Source organism: Ovis aries, chromosome 6 (genome assembly GCF_016772045.2).
Source record: "Ovis aries strain OAR_USU_Benz2616 breed Rambouillet chromosome 6, ARS-UI_Ramb_v3.0, whole genome shotgun sequence".
NCBI classification, from domain to species: Eukaryota; Metazoa; Chordata; class Mammalia; order Artiodactyla; family Bovidae; genus Ovis; species Ovis aries.
Genome location: NC_056059.1, coordinates 101,614,804 through 101,637,507, shown reverse-complemented (window position 1 = coordinate 101,637,507; position 22,704 = coordinate 101,614,804). Strand labels below are relative to the sequence as shown.

The 22,704-nt window shown below is 39.2% G+C and overlaps 1 protein-coding gene across 11 annotated transcripts in view; it reads left to right on the top strand.

Moving 5' to 3' along the window:
• The window catches only part of MAPK10 (mitogen-activated protein kinase 10), a 417,204-nt gene that overhangs the window by 339,256 nt on the left and 55,244 nt on the right, over window positions 1–22,704 (top strand). For all 11 annotated transcript variants that reach the window (XM_042251606.2, XM_027971156.3, XM_012180302.4 and 8 more), the window contains 2 exons: window positions 770–952; window positions 5,999–6,123. In XM_042251606.2, the coding sequence (XP_042107540.1) occupies window positions 770–952; window positions 5,999–6,123 (308 nt within the window). The remainder of the gene's footprint in view (window positions 1–769; window positions 953–5,998; window positions 6,124–22,704) is intronic.

Genomic DNA, 22,704 nt, shown 5'->3' with positions numbered 1-22,704 from the left:
CCCCATGTTTAACATGCTTTTGAAACACAGGCATTTGGATGAAATCTGTCTTGAATTGAACATCCTATGTTTACCTTCATATTTCATTGAATATTACAATATTCAGGATATAAGGCACTATTATCAGAAGTAATAAAATGGGTATGAAACTGCAACTGCTTTGATAAACAGAATCTTTTAAGTCTTTGAAGAACAGTTAATAAGTTATTATCATACTGATTCTATTTGTAATGTGCATGAGTCGAAAAAATTAACAGACGAGGAAATTTCCCATTTTGTTGAGAACAAGAGGAAAAAAGAATCTTATAAAGAATTTAAGAAAAATACAGATGAATCTTATAAAACATTTATTCATCTGTCATTTTTAGAAAATAAATGGAATAATTTCATGATAATATAATTATATGTCATTATAATTTTTCTCTTCCACACTACATGGCTATATAGAAGTTTAACTCAATAAAAGAAATTCTTGCGTTATTTAAATACCTTTCCATTGACACAACCCAAAGACTCTTTCATGATATCATATTTTGTTAAGTAATGCTAATTCCTCAAAAGTGTATGTGTTCTCAAAGTGAATTTAAAATTCCAAGAGGATTCACTGCCTGACAATCTGATTTTATATGTTTGTCCGTTGTTGTTTTTTTAGAACTTCTTTTGTGTTATCGACTGTTCAGAGTTCTGAGAAGCAGTTAGTCTCCCAACTAGTGAAAGGCAAGAGCTGGTGTCCTGCACTTGTTTTTGCCCTTAACTATTCAATTCTCAGATATTGACCAGTGGAATAAGGTTATTGAGCAACTAGGAACACCATGTCCAGAGTTCATGAAGAAATTGCAACCCACCGTAAGAAACTATGTGGAGAATCGGCCCAAGTATGCAGGACTCACCTTCCCCAAGCTCTTTCCAGATTCCCTCTTCCCAGCGGACTCTGAGCACAATAAACTCAAAGGTAAGCCCTTCAGGGATAACTTCAGAACCACCGCGTGGGTGATGCAAACCATAGACACACTTCTCCCAATGCTGGGAAAATTGAGCGCAGGAAGAGAAGGAGGCGACAGGGGATGAGATGGTTGGATGGCATCACTGACTCAATAGACATGAGTTTGAGCAAACTTAGGGAGATAGTGAAGGATAGGAAAACCTGGCATGCTGCAATCCATGAGGTCGCAAAGAGTCGGACATAACTTAGCAACTGAACAACAACCTCAATTTAAGAAGAGGTATTTTTAAAAGATCCTCATTACAAAGGGAAAGTAATCAAGGATTTTAAAATTTTCTGGATATCTAGAGAGAAGACTAGTAATAAAGTGTGTGACAGTGGTATGGGTTAACTATTCACATATTTAGAATCTAAAATTACTTTGCAATGTTAATGCTAAAAGAACAACATTATATAGACATTGAAACAATTGTTCCAGTTATTTTTATATTCTGGAAAATATTTTCAACACAAGATTTTCATTGTAAAATCTTGAAACTATAGATGTTTGAGTTTTATTTGTATTTTACTAAATGCTTAGCCATCGTTTTTTATTTTAGAGTGACAAATGAGATTTTTACCTTCACATTTTGTTTTCAACATAAAGACTTTCATTAATAAGTAATTTTTTCTACTACTATGTCTGCCATTATGAACTTTAGTAATGAATCTTAATTTCTTACCCACAAAATGGAGATCATAATGGCTTCTTTATAGGATTCAAGACATAGAATAAATTTGGCAAGGTATAAAGTATAATGTAAGTAATATTTTAATTCTTATTCTAACTTATGACACTTCAGAAATTGGGGATATGAAGCAAATCTGATTTTTTTTCCTTTGCTGGGGGAAGGAATCCTATCCTTTAAAATCTGTGTGAACCTGGGCAAGTTATCTAATCTTTTTGTATCTTCTTTAACAAACTAAAGCAAGAAGTGTCTATCTTATAGGATCATTGGGAGGATTAATTGAATACTTGGCCAAGCACTTAAAACACTGCCTGTCTCACACTAAATGCTCAGTAACTGTTAGATATAAAAAATAATAAATCTTTATTAATAATAAAATGATTATTTCCAGGGGATCTATGTTGTTGTTTAGTTGTTATGTTGTCTGACTCTTTGTGACCCCATGGACTGTAGCACACCAGGCTCCTCTGTCCTCCTCTGTCTCCTGGAATTTGCTCAAATTCACATCCATTGAGTCAGTGATGCTATCTAACCATCTTATCCTCTGCTCATCTTATTCCTCATCTTATCTTTTCCTTTTGCCTTCAATCTTTCAGAGTATCAGGGTCTTTTCCAATGAGCTGGCTCTTCACATCAGGTGGTCAAAGTATTGGAACTTCAGCTTCCCCTGTGACCCCATGGACTTTACAGTCCATGGAATTTTCCAGGCCAGAATACTGGAGTGGGTAACCTTTCCCTTCTCCAGGGGATCTTCCCAACCTAGGTATCAAACCCAGGCCTCCTACATTGCAGGCGGATTCTTTACCATCTGAGCCACAGGGGAAGCCCAAGAATACTGGAGTGGGTAGCTTATCCCTTCTCCAGGGGATCTTCCTGACCCAGGAATCGAACCAGGATCTCCTGCATTGCAGGTGGATTCTTTACCAACTGAGCTATTAGGGAATCCCCCCACCCCGCCCCGCCCTGCAAAAGGACACACACTCGTGAAATTTTACTGCAAATTGTTCAGTGGACAATTAATTAGTTACAGATTAAATGTACAGACTTAATTTATAGTTAATATAGAATTAAATGAGGTGGAGAAACCAAAATATAGTGTTACAACTTCCCAGGGTCATATTATCTTCTCTAGACTTCCATCTTGTGGTTTTTAAATTAAGTACAGTGTTGTTTCTGTGTCTGTGACACTTTCGTTGCACAGTTGGGTTTCTCCCTTCAGCTACCTGTACCACTCTCTGAATTTTATAATTATTGAATTATAATTATAATGCAAAATCAGCAAATTATAAAGAATTACACAAATAATCAAAGGGAAGGATTTATTCTACTGTTGTTAAAGAGTGTAAGACATTTACTTGCAAACAAAAGAATGAAAGATGAAGAATTAAAATCTTTTCCTCTTCCTCATTTTGTTCCCTACAAGCAGTAGTGACCATTGTTTCTTAGTGAGATGATTTGGTGTTCCAGTGGTTCATTCTCCCATAGATGAGGAGACCACCGCAACCCCTACTCTTCCAAGAACAGAAATGTGGGTGACATGAGAACCCATGGAGTGTGTGAGTCTGGGTATAAAATCAGTTACAAATCAAAGAGGTCTTGAACTAATGAAATAGACACAGACCTGTTAGGTTAACAGTCAGAAAAACTAATACTTAAAATCATTGTATATTTCTGTACTTTTGTCACTCTGTCAACTTCAAAGTGTCAGTTTGGAAGTAGCAGAAATTAAGTGTTTGGAATTGAGATCCCCAGAAAAATGACTAATAGAAATAAAAAAATCTTCCAGTAATTTAACTAGTGATTTTTAAAAAATATATAATTAGTATAAATGTGAATATTTTAGTAAAATGTAATAACACAAGAAATACAAATGCTGTAGATGTGAAAATTAGACTGCCACATTTTAACTCTAGTATAATCAAAATTATGAAACAGTACATAAAACTAGAAGGGAATACATTAATAATAAGAATGATTGCTTCCAGATGGTGGGGAAGGTTGGCTTTTCTGGATTTTATGTTTAATGTAATTTCAAAATTTTATAATTAACCATATTTCATTAATAATAAAAATTGCTAATTAAAAATTGGTACATATTCATGAATTCAAACACACTGCCTTTTTCCTAAGTTAGCAAACCAGTTTTAGATTTTCCTTTCTTTAATTTGAAGTTTTACCATGTTTAGAATAAATTGAATATATTCACCATAAAAATTTCCAAATCAGTTTGGATCCTTATTTTCTGAAACATTTTTTGTATTTTCGGATATGTTTAGAGCATCCTTTAGAAAAGTTAGGGGCTTCCCTGGTGGCTTACATAGTAAAGAATCCACCTGCAATGCAGGAGAGCATGGTTCGATCCCTGGGTTGGGAAGATCCTCTGGAGAAGGGAGGGGCTACCTACTCCAGTGTTTTGCCTGGAAAATCCCATACTCAGAGAAACCTGATGGCTACAGTCCATGGGGTCACACACATACGATCAGACATGACTGAGCAACCAATACACTTCACTCAGCAATGTTATTAAATAAATACATTTACTGATTATCACTGTGCAAATTTTTTTGTATCCCTAGCATTTGAAACTGTACCTGGCACACAGTAGATGATGTATGTTGAATATTGAATAAATAAACAAGTTCCCTGCATCAATTTGTTTACTAAATCTTGTGGATTTTTTCTCTCAGAGTTGCCCCCTTCTCTCAATCTGTGAAGCTTCTGCTTCCGTTAAAGTCCTCATTCTCTCTCCCGTTCTCCAAAAGTCACCTCTGACTTCCTTGCCTCCCTCCAGATACTGCTTTGTCCTTTTTTGCAGCTCTGAAGTTTTAAAATGAGTGGTGTACACTCACTTTGTTTCCTTTTAAAAAACAATTCTTTAACCTTTATTTTTAATTATGCAAGCAATACATGTATGAATTTTCTTCCTCTCAGAGGTACCTATGATTTTCAATTTGTCTATGATCCTTGCAGAATTTTTCTATGCATTTATAACCATAAATAAAGAGAGAGAGAAATGTTTGTTGTTTTATTGGGAAGAGGCAGATTTATACAGTGGCATCAGGATCTATGGGTCATTCTGCAGTTGTTTTTTCAATTAATACTATGTCCATGTGAATACATCTGAAAGTGAAAGTTGCTCAGTCGTGTCTGACACTTTGCGACCCCATGGACTGTAGCCTGCCATGCTTAAAACTGCCAAACTTAATTGGTACAGGTGGATGACTCTTGAGAGTCCTTTGGACTACAAGGAGATCAAACCAGTCGATCCTAAAGGAAAGTGAAAGTGAAGTTGCACAGTCGGGCCTGACTCTTTGCAACCCCGTGGACTGTAGCCTACCAGGCTCCTCCCTACATGGGATTCTCCAGGCAAAAGTACTGGAATGGGTTGCCATTTCCTTCTCCAGGGGATCTTCCCGACCCAGGGATCGAACCCTGGTCTCCTGCATTCCAGGCAGACACTTTAACCTCTGGGCCACCAGGGCAGTCCAGCAATAGTACTGGAGTGGATTGCCATTTCCTTCTCCAGGGGATCTTCCCAACCCAGGGATTGAACCCGGGTCTCCTGAGTTGTAGACAGACACTTTACTGTCTGAGCCACCAGGGAAGTCCCTAAAGGAAAGCAGCCCCAAACATTCATTGGAAGGACTGATACTGAAGCTCCAACACTTTGACCACCTGGTGAGAAGAGCTAACTCATTGGAAAAGACCTTGATGCTGGGAAAGATAGAAGGCAAAAGGAGAAGGGGGTGGCAGAGGATGAGATGGTTAGATAGCATCACCAACTCAATGGACATGAATTTGAGCAAACTCCAGGAGATAGCGAAGGAGAGGGAAGCCTGGTGTGCTGCAGTCCATGGTGTTGCAAAGAGCTGAACATAGTGACTGAACAACAGCAACATTTAGATTGTTTAAAATGTTTTATCCTTGACCAATGCTGCAGTGAGCGTCCTTTCTGGATGCTTTTCCTGAACATGTGCAATTGTTTCTCTAGACTGTATACCTAAAAGTAGAACTGTTGGGTCATAAGATATTCACATTTAAAATTTTAAAAGATACTCCCAAATGTGCCCTCTAAAAAAGTCTTTATAAATTTACACTGCAACCAACATGAATGAGATTATTGAATATTATGCCATGTTTTGTGTGTATTTGATGGATAAAAAATATTTCATTGTTTCATTTTGCATTTCCCTAAACACTTGGTGAAGTTAGCTGATGTTTGGAAGGAAGGTGCTAACTGACTTTTTAAAAAGTATTTTTCCCTCTAAAAAATGTCCTTGCCACAATCAAAATTTAACAAATTTTTTTCTTCATTCATTTTTTTCAGCCAGCCAAGCCAGAGACTTGCTGTCAAAGATGCTAGTGATTGACCCAGCGAAAAGGATATCAGTGGATGACGCCTTACAACATCCATACATCAATGTCTGGTACGACCCTGCTGAAGTGGAAGCGGTAAGGTTTAGGTTTATTTTATTTTCTTTCCACAAACAAATCATAGCAACTGGGTGCTCCATGGTGTGCACTGAATGAGAGTTAGAATCCAAAAGAATTCTCAAAGGGCCTTCATAAAATTCCTAAGTCACAAAGCTACTACCTTCCCTTCTAAAAGTTATTTTCTTCAACCTATGTTTTGAGTTGCATTTCTTTTTCAGGATTTCCTATGTGAGATGGTGATTCAATCCAACACCTTGGCTATTCATGACATGCTTCCACTAGTTTTTGTTAAATTATTAATACCACCAGTATCTCCTTATGTTTAATGATCAGTCTCTCTTGATGCAAACTAAGTAACAAAAAATGTAATAGAGGATAAGTCTCTTTGCCTCTCTTCCAATCAGGTGCCTGGTTTTAATAAACTGTGGTACTAAGAACATTTATTCTTTTTAATTAACTTATTTATTTTAATTGAAGGATAATTACTTTACACTACCATGATGGTTTTTGCCATACATCCATGTGAATCAATCCCAGGTGTACATGTGTTCCCCTATCTTGACCCCCCCTCCCACATCACTCCCCACCCCATCCCTCTCGGTTATCCCAGAGCACTGGCTTTGGGTGCCCTGCTTCATGCATCGAACTTGTACTTGTCATCTGTATTACATATGGTAATGTACATGTTTCAATGCTGTTCTCTCAAATCATCCCACCCTTCCCTTCTCCTACTGAGTCAAAAAGTCTGTTCTTAACATCTGTGTCTCCTTTGCTGCCTTGTGTGTAGGATCATCATTACTGTCTTTCTAAATTCCATATATATGTGTTAATATACAGTATTTGTCTTTCTCTTTCTGACTTACTTCACTCTATATAATAGACTCCAGTTTCATCCACCTCATTAGAACTGACTCAAATAGACTCCTTTTTATAGCTGAGTAATAATCCACTGTGTATATGTACCACAACTTCCTTATCCATTCATCTGCCGACAGACATATAGATTGGTTCCATGTCCTAGCTATTTTAAAAAGTGTTGCAATGAACAATGGGGATACATGTGTCTCTTTCAGTTCTGGTTTCCTCAGGGTGTACGCCCAATAGTGGGATTGCTGGATCATATGGCAGTTCTATTTCCAGTTTTTTTAGGAATCTCCACACTGTTCTCTCAAGTGGCTGTACCAGATTGCCTTCCCACCAACAGTGTAAGAGGGTTCCCTTTTCTCCACACCTTCTCCAGCATTTACTGTTTGTAGCCTTTTCGATGATGGCCTTTCTGACCGGCATGAGATGATACCTCATTGTGGTTTTGATTTGTATTTCCCTAGCTGAGCACTGAAGAATTGATGCTTTTGAACTGTGGTGTTGGAGAAGACTCTTGAGAGTCCCTTGGACTGCAAGGAGGTCCAACCAGTCCATCCTAAAGGAATCAGTCCTCGGTGTTCAGTGGAAGGACTGATGCTAAAGCTGAAACTCCAATACTTTGGCCACCTCATGCGAAGAGTTGACTCATTGGAAAAGACTCTGATGCTGGGAGGGATTGGGGGCAGGGGAGGAGAGGACGACAGAGGATGAGATGGCTGGATGGCATCACTGACTCGATGGACGTGAGTCTGAGTGAACTCCGGGAGTTGGTGATGGACAGGGAGATCTGGTGTGCTGAGATTAATGGGGTCAAAAAGAGTCGGACATGACTGAGTGACTGAACTGAACTGACTGAATAATGAGTGATGTTGAGCAACTTTTTCATGTGTTTATTAGCCATCTGCATATCTCCTTTGGAGAAATGTCTGTTTAAGTCTTTTGCCCACTTTTTGATTGGATTGTTTGATTTTCTGGTCTTGAGCTGCACAAGCTCCCTTGTATATTTTGAAGATTAATTCTTTGTCAGTTGTTTCATTTACTGTTGTTTTCTCCCATTCTGAAGGCTGTCTTTTCACCTTGACTATAGTTTCCTTCATTGTGCAAAAGCAAAACATTTAGATTATAAAGTTTTTACTAGGCCACTGGTGCCCTTGTGAAGCTTTGCATAAATTATGTGAGAAAAATTGGGTATTTCAGTAAGGCCACTGTTTCAGGTTGGTTCTAAGTTGACTGCCATAGGAAGGTATATCTCCATACTTTCCATTGAGACATAGTATAAGAATCTTCTCAGAAGCATAACTCTGTAAATTTTTGCCTATCTCCTTTTCTCTGAGTAGATCCAGGGCTGCTCAGGAAACAGGGCTGTTGTTTTGCCCATGTGTGTTCAATAGGCCTCCCAATAGGAATGTCCTTCTGTCCCTCTTTTAAACTTTACTATCAACAGTTTTTACCTTCTCCCATCAAAAGCTCACATTCTTTGAAAACCTATGCTAAATGATCTCATTTCCCTTTAGTACCTTTCATAGTACCTTCAAATTACTTTGTTTGAGTTGGTCGTTTATTTTCCATTTGAAATACTCTTTCTATTTGTTTTCTTGTGAACTTCACTATACACCAAGATATTCTGGCGCAGCTAAAGCTTGCTTTTTTGGCTTTTTTTGTTCTGTTTCACTGTGTCAGAGATGCTAGGTTCAAGCTGGCATTAATTCTCATCCCTTCTTCATTGGGCAATTGAGAGCTGAAGGATGAGAGTAAACATCAGATAGAATCGAACTTTATAGACATGATATTAAAAAAGCAACTTTTCATAGTAACCCAGTTCTTAAGCATTACAAAATTTCTGAGAAAATAATTCAGTGATAAATGACTTTCATGTATGGGAACTGAGGTATAACATTCTAACATTTTCTTAAGACTTTCTTTCTTAAGCAGCTTTACAATGATGATGAAATTTTAATTTGCTTCAAATTAATTTTAGTCATTTTACAAAATTTTGTTGTTGTTCAGTCAGTCAGATGTGTTCAACTCTTTGCAACCCTATGGACTGCAGCACACCAGGCTTCCCTGTCCTTCACCTTCTCTCGGAGCTTGTTGAAACTCATGTACATCGAGTCGGTGATGCCATCTCATCCTTTGTCATCCCCTTCTTCTCTGGCCTGTATTTCTATTTTATATGTTTTCTAAAGGATGCATGAGCTTCCCTGGTAGTTCAGCTGGTGAAGAATCTGCCTGTAATGCAGAAGACCCCGGTTTGATTCCTGGGTTGGGAAGATCCCCTGGAGGAGGGCAAGGTAACCCACTCCAGAGAATCCCTATGAACAGAGGAGTCTGGCAGGCTAACAGTCCATGGGGTTGCAAAGAGTCGGACATGACTGAATAACTAAGCATGGCACAGCACAAATGATACACAGCCATACAGTTTGATGAGTAAAACCAATACTATGGCCTCAACACTTGGAAGCAAATCTTTTCTCCTAAACTCATGATGTAAGAATCATTGCAATTACTGCAGATGGTGATTGCAGCCATGAAATTAAAAGATGCTTACTCCTTGGAAAAAAAGTTATGACCAACCTAGATAGTATATTCAAAAGTAGAGACATTACTTTGCCGACTAAGGTCCGTCTAGTCAAGGCTATGGTTTTTCCAGTGGTCAAGGCTATGGTTTTTCCAGGGTTTTTCCAGTGGAGAGTTGGACTATGAAGAAGGCTAAGCGCCAAAGAATTGATGCTTTTGAACTGTGGTGTTGGAGAAAACTCTTGAGAGTCCCTTGGACTGGAAGGAGATCCAACCAGTCCATTCTGAAGGAGATCAGCCCTGGGATTTCTTTGGAAGGAATGATGCTAAAGCTGAAACTCCAGTACTTTGGCCACCTCATGTGAAGAGTTGACTCATTGGAAAAGACTCTGATGCTGGGAGGGATTGGGGGCAGGAGAAGGAGGGGATGACAGAGGATGAGATGGCTGGATGGCATCACCGACTCTACGGACGTGAGTCTGAGTGAAATCCGGGAGTTGGTGATGGACAGGGAGGCCTGGCGTGCTGAGATTAATGGGGTTACAAAGAGTCGGACACAACTGAGTGACTGAACTGAACTGAACTCAAAGAGTTTTAAAGAAGTGTACACAGAATGTAGCAAATGAACCCTTGATACTACCTATTTATTTCCAATTTATTCTTATGTGAATTTGCAGTTGATTTTTTTCTAGACTTTCAACTCAGTTTAGTTCAGTTCAGTTTAGTTGCATAGTCATCTGACTCTTTGCAACCCCATGGACTGCAGCACACCAGGCTTCCCTGTCCATAACCTGCTCCCCGAGTTTGCTCAAACTCATGTCCACCAAGTCAGTGATGCCGTCCAACCATCTTGTCCTCTGTTGTCCCCTTCTCCTGATTTCAACCTTTCCCAGCATCAGGGTCTTTTCTAAAGAGTCAGTTCTTTGCATCAGATAGCCAAAGTATTAGAACTTCAGCTTCAGATCAGTCCTTCCAATGCATATTCAGGACTGATTTTCTTTAGGATTGACTAGTTTGTTCTCCTTGCAGTCCAAGAGACTCTGAAAAGTCTTTTCCAACTCCACAGTTCAAAATCATCAGTTCTTCAGTGCTCAGCTTTCTTTATGGTCCAACTCTCACATCTATACATGACTATTGGAGAAACCATAGCTTTGACTAGACAGACCTTTGTTGGTAAAGTAATGTCTATGCTTTTCAATATGCTGTCTAGGTTGGTCATGGCTGTTCTTCCAAGGAGCAAGCGTCTTTTAATTTCATGGTTGCAGTCACCATCTGCAGTGATTTTGGAACCCAAGAAAATAAAGTCTCTCACTGTTTCCATTGTTTCCACATCTATTTGCCATGAAATGATGGGACCAGATGCCATGATCATCGTTTTTTGATTGTTGAGTTTTAAGCCAGCTTTTTCACTCTCCTCTTTCACCTTCATTAAGAGGCTCTTTAGTTCCTGCTTTATTTCTGCCATTAGGGTGGTGTCATCTGCATACCTGAGGTTACTGACATTCCTTCCTGGCAATCTTGATTCCAGCTGATGCTTCATCCAGCCTGGCATTTGTCACGATGGACTCTGCATATAAGTTCAATAAGCAGAGGGTTAATATACAGCCTTGACGTAGTCCTTTCCCAGTTTTGAACCAGTCCAGGTTTCCGTCTGGTTCTAACTGTTGCTTCTTGACCTGCATACAGGTTTTGCAGGAGGCAGGAAGGGGGTCTGGTATTCCCATCTCTTAAAGTATTTTCCACAGTTTGTTGTAACCCACACAGTTAGGCTTTAGCATAGTCAGTGAAACAGAAGTAGATGTTTTTATGGAATTCTCTTGCTTTTTCTATGACCCAACAGATGTTGGCAATTTTATCACTGGTTCTTCTGCCTGTTCTAAGTAAAATCCCTAAAATTAAATATTCTCAGTTTAATTCTAATGCTCTTAAAACGGAAAAAACTAGTGTTCTTACAACTAAAAACTAGAATCTCTTCCAATCTCTCATTCTTGGGAAATCCTTCAAATATATTCCTGGCATAGAATGAAATAATGAAATAAATAAGAGAAAGTATGATGTAGACATACATGAAAATTAAGCATGAGTTTTTTCTCTGATGATTTTTGAGGTTATGCTAATGAAATTTTAGATAAACATAAATTATTTGAAATTACTGCTCAGTTATTTTGATAGCTGGAATCATGTTGCATATATATTTTCCCTTATATGTAATGTAATGTGTATAATAGATTTTTAATGGATTGTGGCCTAGAGTTTAATTGGAGTCATAAAGTCTGTATTTGTAATTCACTTGTAATTATGTTGCCTATGAAAGAGACAGTTGCTTAGAATCTATAATAGTATATTAATGAATAGTTTCAATGGGTTTTTAAATTAATTTTATCTTCTTATGAAAAATTCCTCTCAAGTATAGAAAGATCAAATTTAGGGTACTTATAAGGCTAGAATCTTTTTCTCAGTCATTTCAATATTGCCAAAGTAAACATCTTTGGAGGAAAAGAGGAGCAAGTAGAGGGAAATAAAGGAGAAAGTGCAAAAGAATATGGTGTCTTCAGGAAAAATAGAGGTAGAGAAATGCTACGTGTATTAATCAGTTAATCATACTACAAGCTATCTTATCGCATTTCCAAAAGTGCCAAACTACCAAAGTGAAAAGCAGAGAGCATACGAATGCTGTCATAATGCGAGGAGAGAAAATTATTCATGTAACAATGAAGTTGAAAGTGTAAAAAGGTGACTGTCAAGGTTAATATTCATCTCTTTGTATAACAGAACATCAAATTTGAAGTTAGATCTGTTCAGATTATTAGCAAGTTCTTATTCAAGTAATGTTCAGAGCAACAGAAATATGTTCCTCAAACACAAAGGGCACATTTACTGTCAATACTTTTTCAGGAAACGATTGGGAGGTATTCTCGCTTTCAGTATTCATTAAGAAGAGTTCAGTATCAGACATAAGTGCCATTTATTTGAGTTGTTTGCATCATCACAGATGTGGAAAGATGCATTAGGTTTAAATTCCTGTTCTGTCACTTACAAGCTGGGCTAGTTTAAGTTTCTTGTCTCAACTCTGTTTTCTTAACTAGGAATGGAGAACAGTCACACATATTGTAGCGTGTTCTTTAGGAATTTAGAGTTAATGTAGATAAAGTATTTTGTACAGTGCTTGGTAGTTAGTAAATATCACACAAATTCTTATTCTCATAATCATTACTATTACTATTATGGTTTTTACTTGCATGCCTTTGCTATGTGTGGGGTGTGTGTGTGTGTGTGTGTGTGTGTATGTTAGTCACTCAGTCGTGTCCAACTCTGCAGCCCCATAGACTGTAGCCTGGCAAACTCCTCTGTCCATGGGATTCTCCAGGCAAGAATACTGGAGTGAGTTGCCATTTCCTTCTCCAGGGGATCTTCCCGACTCAGGGGTCGAACCCAGGTCTCCTGCATTGCAGGCAGATTCTTTACTGCCTGAGCCATCAGGGAAGCCTGCTCAAGCCTTTGCTACCTTTTGATATTCAGAAAAATAGATATATTTGGTGAAAAAGAGGAGCTGGTCAAGAAACTGTAGAGATACTCTACATTTTAAGAAAATCACTAAAATCCATCTAGTTCCTGTAAGATTTTAAATAGTTGGCTTTTATTTCTTTATTTATTTTGCTGATGTAGACCTTCCAAGTGTAAGAAAATCCAATGCCATTAATTTAAGCCAACATAAAGACAAATTATGGGGCTTCCCAGGTGACTAGGTGATAAAGAATTCACCTGCCATCGCAGGAGATGCTGGTTCAGTCCCTGGGTGAGAAGATTCCCCTGGAGTAGGGAATGGCAACTCACTCCAGTATTATTGCCTTGAAAATTCCATGGACAGAAGAGCCTGGTGGGCTACAGTCCATGGGGTCACAAAGAGTCAGACACAACTGAGAATGTAAGCATGCATGCAAAGATAAATTACATTGTTTACAAATATTCATTATAACTATTGGTATCTTTAAGAAACTAGCATATAGTCAGGGCAATTTTAGGGAATCAGCTTGACATTTTCTCTGTGCTCTGTTGGAGGGAAATACAGAGACAGTAGGGATCAGCTGCCTTGTTTCTTATCCGATTCCTGAGTTTAGAGACCCTGCTAGGATATAGGGTGACTCTCCTTGCAACCCCTGAGAATAGGCATATGGATACATGTTAGGAGGACTTTTGTGAACTGCAAGCTAAGGAGGAGTCAATTAACTCTGTCTCAGGGTATATAAAAAAGTAACTTAAGAAGAGTATGAAATGTGACCTTTTTTTTTTTTAAACATAGTTTTAACTTTTTCAGAAACTTCTGAGCACCCTATGGAAGCTCATGAGTACAGGAAACTTACTAAGGGCTTCTGTAATTCTTCTGTGTTTAGAGGAGGGAAGGGAGGAAGGAGGGAGGGGGAGGTCGATGCAGGGGAGGAAGAAGGGAGGAAGAAATGTTTGGCCACCAAAGCAAAGACATCCAAACTCAAAGGCATCATCATAGGACTTCCCTGGTGGTCCAGTGGCTAAGACTCCATGTTCACAATGCAGGGGGCCCAGGTCCGATCACTGCTCAGGGAGCTAGATCCCATATGCTGCAACTAAGAGTTCACATGCCACAACAAAGATCCCAGAGGATCCAAATAAATAAACACTCAAAGTAATCATCATGAGGATCTCAATTAGGAACTTACCATGTTAGAGAAAGACCTCCATTTCTCAATTCATGATAAAAAGGAAGGCTTCTGACCTGATACTAGAACTATTGTCTCAGGGGGTACTGCTCCTGGGAGCCAGGCTCATGGCCAGCCGTGATCAGGTCCACTTTTGGAAGGCTCTGTTTCTGAGAAGCCCAGATACAGTCCTAAATGGTCAAAACATCACTCTGGGAATCTGGACAGAGGGACAGGTTGAACCAGTCAGGCAGCTGGTATCTGAGAATTCTGCCCTCCAGTTGGCAAGCCACAGATACTTGACCGTATAGAGGAGGAGTGGCAGGCAACCCAAACCTTCTGCTTGGGGATTGAGTCAAAGTGACAGGAGAGAATGCTGGAAGAGAGGCTTGAAACATGGGCCTCAGCTGAGGATGGACTAGAGAGAGAGGTTGGGAATACAAATATACCTGCCATCCATATAGAGATCAAGGGGAAAGGTGTGGCTAATCCAATCCAGTTTCAGTGGAGTGTGATTAGGGAAGCAAAGCCAGTGCTGAACTTATTTGTTATTTCTTATCTAATTCAAGATTAATTTGGGAATTGGGACAAGGCTGTGTGGGAATTTAATCTACCTATATAGACCCTAAGTTAAACAACCTGGTTTTCAGCTCTCCAGTGAGAGAATAACCTGGGAAACAGAGTAATACTTACATGTATTAGTACTGAAGTTCAATTAAAATAAGCATAGTGAAAATGTAAGCCCAGAATAGTCAGTAATGTTACAAATTTACTGTTTATAACATAAGGTAATTAATAGAGCATTAAGTGTTTTATTAATATTTTTTATTAATATTTACTATTACATTGCTCTAGGGATTATGTTATTTTTGTGAGCAGTGAAAGTATAGGAACAAGCTAACCTGACTATTATAAACTCTTTTACTTCAAGACCATCATAGATATCATGCTTTTTGAGCAGTGTTCAGCTCAGTTCAGTTCAGTCGCTCAGTCGTGTCTGACTCTTTGCGACCCCATGAATCGCAGCTCGCCAGGCCTCCATGTCCATCACCAACTCCCGGAGTTCACTCAGACTCACGTCCATCAAGTCAGTGATGCCATCCAGCCATCTCATCCTCTGTCGTCCCCTTCTCCTCCTGCCCTCAATCCCTCCGAGCATCAGAGTCTTTTCCAATGAGTCAACTCTTCGCATGAGGTGGCCAAAGTACTGGAGTCTCAGCTTCAGCATCATTCCCTCCAAAGAAATCCCAGGGTTGATCTCCTTCAGCATGGACTGGCTGGATCTCCTTCCAGTCCAAGGGACTCTCAAGAGTCTTCTCCAACACCACAGTTCAAAAGCATCAATTCTTCGGCACTCCGCCTTCTTCACAGTCCAACTCTCACATCCATACATGACCACTGGAAAAACCATAGCCTTGACTAGACGGACCTTAGTCGGCAAAGTAATGTCTCTGCTTTTGAATATGCTATCTAGGTTGGTCATAACTTTTCTTCCAAGGAGTAAGCGTCTTTTAATTTCATGGATGCAATTGCCATCTGCAGTGTTACTCTCTGACATTATTTTATTTATCTTGTCTGCCTTTGTATCTTATTGGTCATTACCAAAGTGAGCACATGGAAGAGATGACCAACCATACAGGAAATATGCACTCTTTTTAATCTTTTTGTGACATAGATATGTAAATTTTAATGTTGTGTATGTCTAGAAATTTATTCAAGGTAAATCTTAATTGAGAGCTTAAAGGTCATTGTAGAATGTTTTCGTGCTACAGTTCATCCAATATCAGCATCCAGAATATCAACTCTACAATTACAAACAGCGACAGGCACACAGATCAGAAACCATGAGGGGAGTAGAATAGGGCTAGGTATGGAATCAGAAAGCATTGAAAAGAGAATCAGAAGCCTGTGTTAAAGTAGCACAGATTCCAGAGCTTGGTGTGAGCAATCCAGAGTGAGGGCTGACTCAGATGTGAACAAATCACATAGGGCAGGGCGGACACATCAGACCACTTCAGGAGAAACAAGTACTCTAAGGTCAGAGGTCTGAGCAGATACCACCCTACAGGGCATTTATACAGAGGTAAAGATAACATTTTCTGATCATAGGGCAAAAGTCAAGAGCAGATATGCTTTTCTCTCTTTCTCTCCTTTTAAATTGTAACCATATTTGACTGTACAGTTCAGTGGCACCAAGTACATTCACATTGTTGTACAACTCTCACCATCATCTATCTCCCGAATTTGTCACCTTCCTACACTGCAACTCTGTCTCCATTAAAGATTAACTCCTCATCTCCCTCACCCTCCCCACTCCAACTCCACCTTCTGGTCCCGGGCATCTACCAGTGTGCTTCCTGACTCTATGAATTTGACTGTTCTGTCGTTGTTCAGTCACTTAGTCATGTCTGACTTTTTGTGATCCCATGAACGGCAGCACTCCAGGCCTCCATGTCTTTCACCATGTCCCAGAGTTTGTTCAAACTCATGTCATGATGGATCGCATCACTGACTCGATGGACATGAGTTTGAGCAAACTCCAGGAGTTGGTGATGGACAGGGAAGCTTGGCATGCTGCAGTCCATGGGGTTGCAAAGAGTCAGACATGACTGAGCAACTGAAATGAACTGAACTGAACTGAACATGCCCATTGAGTTGGTGATGTCATCCAACCATCTCATCCTGTGTTGTTCCCTTATCCTTCTGCCTTCAATATTTCCCAGCATCAGGGTCTGTTCCAGTGAGTTGACTCTTTGCATCTGGTAGCCAAATTATTGGAGCTTCAGCTTCAACATCAGTCCTTCCAATGAATATTCAGAGTTGATTTCCTTTAGGATTTACTGGCTTGATCTCTTGCAGTCCAATGGACACTCAAGGGTTTTTTCCAGCACTATATAGTTTGAAGGCATCAATTCTGCAACACTCAGTAACTCTCACATCCATGCATGACCATTGGAAAAACCATAGCTTTGACTATATACACCTTTGTCGGCAAAGTAACCTCTCTGTTTTTTAATATGCTGTCTGGGTTTGTCATAGCTTTTCTTACAAGGCCACATTGGGTTTGCCCCTGCTCACGGGGTGTGTGCTTTCCCTGTCTACACTGCTTAGGTGCTAGGTTGCTCTGCCGGGAACTGTGTGAGGCCAGCCCTGGGTTGTATGCACTTTCCAGGTCTAAGCTGCTCAGGTTCAGGTATTCGGGTAGTCCTCAGAGGCACAGACTCGGTTGGGCCTGCGTTTTGTGCCCTTCCCAGATCCAAGCAGCTCAGGTGACCAGGTGTTTGGCGAGCACAGTCGCTGAGACTTATCGCCTCCCCTGTCCCTGCCACTTGGTTTTCTGGGTGTGCAACCGGCGCACCTTCTCAGGTGGATGTTGACTGTCCAGAATCCTAAGAAGTCTTGGTTAGTAACAAAGCCTGCTTGCAGTTTGGTAGATGATACCTCTCTGGGGCCCCAACTGCCCCCTTCCAGCTCTGGCTGCCTTCGCCTGCTTGTCACTGGAGGGGGATGGCCGGTCTGCAGCCAGCTAGCTCTGCTCAGTCCTTTGTTCTGTGAGCGGGCCTGACGGTGTCTTAGGTTAGGGATTTTCGCGTGGTAGTTATCCCACAGTTTGGTTTGCTAGCCCAAGCAACCTTATTTCCCTCAGGTTGCCCTCGGGGCATTCAGGCCGGGTCCTTACTCTAAGCAATGCAGCTCTCACCTCCCTGCCCAGGCCCCACTTGCTAGTGGCGGATGCAGGCATCAATGCTGCTTCTCCACTGGGGGAGTTACTATTGGGCACAGTAATCTGTGGGTTTTAATTATTTATTTATTTTTCCTCCCAGTTATATTGCCCTCTGTTGATCCAAGGCTCACCACAGACTCGGCAGTGAGAGTGTTTCCTGGTGTTTGGAAACCTCTCTTTTTTAAGACTCCCTTCCCAGGATGGAGCTCTGTCCCTACCTCTTTTGTCTTTTTATCTTTTATATTTTTTCCTACCTCCTTTTGAAGACAACAGGCTGCTTTTCTGGGTGCCCGATGTCCTCTGCCAGCATTCAGAAGTTGTTTTGTGGAATTTTCTCAGTGTTCAAATGTTCTTTTGATGAATTTGTGGGGGAGAAAGTGGTCTCCCCATCCTATTCCTCTGCCATCTTAGGACCACCCTCCCCCCCATTTTTTGAATGTTGAGTTTTAAGCCAGCTTGTTCACTCTCCTCTTTCACTTTCATCAGAGGCTCTTCAGTTCCTTTTCATTTTCTCCCATTAGGGTGGTATCATCTGCATATCTGAAGATACTGATATTTTCTCCTGGCATTCTTGATTCCAGCTTGTGCTTCATCCAGCCAGGCATTTCACATTATGTATTCTGCATATAAGTTAAATAAGCAAGGTGACAATATGCAGCCTTGATGTCCATGGTTCCATGTCTGGTTCTAACTGTTGCTTCTTGATCTGCATACAGGTTTCGCAGGAGGCAGGTAAGGGGGTCTGGTATTACCATCTCTTAAAGAGTTTTCCAGTTTGTTGTGATCCATACAGTGAAAGGCTTTAGCATAGTCAGTGAAGCAGAAGTACATGTTTTTCTGGAACTCTCTTGCTTTTCCTATGATCCAATGTTTGTTGGTAATTTGATCTCTGGTTCCTCTGCCTTTTCTAAATCTAGCTTGTAAATCTGGAAGTTCTCTGTTCACTAGGGGTCAGCTTGAAGGATTTTGAGCATTACCTTGCTACCATGTGAAATGATTGCAGTTGTGCTGTAGTTTGAACATTCTTTGATGTTGCCTTTCTTTGGGATTGGAATAAAAACTGATTTTTTTCCAGACTTGTGGCCAGTGTTGAGTTTTCCAGATTTGCTGGCATATTGAGTGCAGCACTTGAACAACATCATCTTTTAGAATTTAAAATAGCTTAGCTGGAATTCCATCATCTCCACCAGCTTTGTTCATAATGATGCTTCCTAAGGTTCACTTGACTTCGCACTCCAGGATGTCTGGCTCTAGGTGAGTGATCACACCATTTGGTTATCTGGGCCATTAAGGTCTTTTTTGTATAGTTCTACTATGTAATCTTGCCACCTCTTCTTCATATCTTCTGCTTCTGTTAGGTCCGTATCATTTCTGTCCTTTATTTTGCCCATCTTTGCATGAAATACTCCCTTGGTATCTCTAATTTTCTTGAAGAGATCTCTGGTCTTTCCCATTCTATTGTTTTTCTCTATTTCTTTGCATTGATCACTTAGGAAAGCTCTTTTATCTCTCCTTGCTATTCTCTGGAACTTAGCATTCAGATGGATATACTTTTCCTTTTTTCCTCTGCCTTCTTTTTTTTTCTCAGCTATTTTTAAGACCTCCTCAGAAGCTTTTTTGCATTTCTTTGATTAGGCACACTTATACTGCAGAGGAGAAGACTCTGGGTTCTTGCCAGGAAATCATGAATACTATGCCAACCTGAGTGTCTTGGCAAGAGAGCATTTCTCATTGGGTTTTCAACAGAATATGTGTACTCCCTTGTGTACATTGGTATCACTTTTTAATTGTTTGTTGTGCGGCTGAGGAGGAGCCTGCAGTTTGTGGAGCCAACGCTAGACAGCCCATGCATGGGGACATGAGGGACTCAGCCATCTGTTTTCCTTTAGGTTGTTTTCATGCTACCTTTTTGTTGCCAAGCAGGTAAAACACACCAAAAAAGGCCACTCTGCCATTCTTTCTTCTCATTCACTTCTTGGTTGGTTCTTTGTTCTTTGTCTTTTCTTCTCTTATTAGCCTGTTTTCTTTATCCAGCTCCTACAGAGTTATTCACATTTGTTTTGATTATTTATTAACAATTTAGTATTTCTTCACTCTGTAAATATTTTTTAAGCCCAAACTGTGTGTCCCTCACTGACCTAGCTTCTGGTGATTCGGCAGTGAATTAAAAACAAAACAAAACAAAACAAAAATAGTGCCTGCTTTTACTGATCTTCTATTTCTCTTAAATATATCTTGAATATTCATTTAATAGCTAACGAAGATTTTTATTGATGATTTATAACTTATCATCTCTGAACCTAAATGACTCCAAATGTGGGTTATCTACCTTACTTGACTATTTAACTTGTTTCGTATGTAAGATTCTGAATGTAAGAAGCATCTGTAATAGTTGTCCTTCAACGTTAATCAGGAATAACTAGATAGCAATGACCATCTTCCAATCCTTGACCTGATGTGCGTCAATTACTTTGAAACCTGTTTAACAAATTATGGTAGTCTATCTCTAGCTATGATATTAAAAAAACTATTTGACTTTGAATACAAATCAGTGTCCAATGTATGTTTTAGTAACTGTAACACATAGATTATTATTGAATAATCAAAGAATCCTGAAGTTGGCATACTAAGTAAAGACTTCATGTGTAGTTTAAAGGTTCATCGATAAATATATTGGCTATCTGGGGCCTTCCAGAAAATTCAAGTTATTGAGGATGATGGTGGGAAATTATTCTCCTTTTCTACTTCTAATTCTCCTGAATATATAGTAAAAGCTAGTATTATTTGATTATAAATATCATGTATTAACTTTTTCTATTACTTACTTCATGAATGAGTTGTTGTTCATATTATCTTTATCTTCACTAACTATGGTTTAACCAGCTATCTTCTACCAAATTCTCTTGAGTCCATAGATGTTCCTACAACAATGTGGTAAAGAATAGGCTTATAAATATTTTCATTTATAAATGCATTAAATGCATTCTGCAAGACTCAGAATGAATGTAAATTTAGGAATGAGAAAAATATGAGCCACTGTGAATATGAACTTGATGCCCCTCATGTTCAAAGAGTCCCTCAGCAGTTTACATTTTGGTGATAAACCACTGAATAAGAGGTATATGTGTTTGCTTCAGATTATTTTACAATCTCTTTACTAATTCAGTGAGTCTAACACCATTAAACATGAAGTGTCTAGAAGAGATGATATAAAAGAGTTATAAATGAAAACAACTCTCTATATAGGCTGTGTCTCTCCTATTGAGGGGAAAGGAGATTAAAGTCTTTGTAACTGACATTTCTCTTTGGGGAGTAATATCAAAAGGTTAGGCCATACCTTCAAGACAGCTTCTGAATAAGTAATCAATCTGAAATTCAGAAACCACTGTTTTTTGTTTCCTGATTTTGCCTGGGGAATATAGACACATGCTTAAAGGGTTAATGGGTGTTAGTTTGTTTTTTTTTTTTGCCTTTAGTGTGCCTGAGATAGAAGCCAGTTTGAATATGAAGTTTATGATATAAAATTTAACAAAGACTCTCAACTATTAATACAAAGAAAGAACCTTTACATATATAAGTAAACACGCATGCATGTTTGGTTGCTTCAGTAGCGTTTGATTCTTTGAAACCCCATGGACTGTAGCGCACCAGGCTCCTCTGTCCATGGGATTGTCCAGGCAAGAATACTGGAGTGGGTTGCCATGCCCTCCTCCAGGGGATCTTCCTGACCCAGTGATCAAACCCGCATCTCTTGCATCTCCTGAACCAATGTAATAAGATAACTAGTGTCTCTTAACATTTAATGGACAAAAAGCCTTCAGTGCTTTTCTTTAAAGGAAAAAAGACTATACGACACTATGTCTCTGACTATGACCTGGGATTTTACTGGTGATATTATTACTAGTTTGCTTCTTGATGTTAGGTACACTCACTTTTGGTATGAAAAAAAATCCTTTTACTTTTCTTTAGATAATTTCAATCACGTTGTTGTCTCCCCTTGGATTAAAATTTGGAAAACTTATAGAGTTTTTTCTTTTCATATTTGCAACTAGACATAGTGCTCTATGTAATAAAGAATATAAAGTGAATTTCCCCATGAAAGTCCTGGGAGATTGTATAAAGGAAATTGTTCTCAAAAAAGATTTTCACATTGTCTCTAGCATTTTGAGAATATCAAAAATGATAAGTTTTCTTAAATATGTTCATAAGTAGGGTAAACTGCCATTTCAGAGGGAGGAAAGAATAATTAACAATGGTTCCTCAAATGCCTAACATCATGGATTTCATTTCCTTAGTATGTTAGCATGCGTTATGTGTTTTAAATGTGACAATCAGTCTAAATGCTTCCCAAGCATTTGTCACCAGTCTGGTCTATAATTTGGGTTCAGGTCACTAGTGACCTTTTGCTGTTTTTTGTTTTTACTGTGTGATGTTGTAAGGTGAAACATTTTTATTTTATTCATTCCATTCTAAAATTGCCATCATTTAAATTCTTTTTTTTTCCCAGGCTGAATGTTCCTCTGAATTCTTTTCAATATGATTTATTCTACTCACAGGGAGTTATTAAATTGGCTGAATCCTTCTCTCAGCTGTTCTCTCCATCTGTCCTGACACAAGGACTACCTCTTTCAGTCTTATGATTTCTTATTATTGCAGCAGGCATCATGCTGGGAAAAAGCTAGTGCAACTCCCTGGCAAGCTTAATTTGAGAAATAGTTTAGTGCCATCTATCTGGCACAGAAAACCCTTTTGTTGTGGAGTTGAACTCTGAGTAGGTCTGTTATACAGAGAATGTATATAAATTTAGAAATAAGAAGGAAG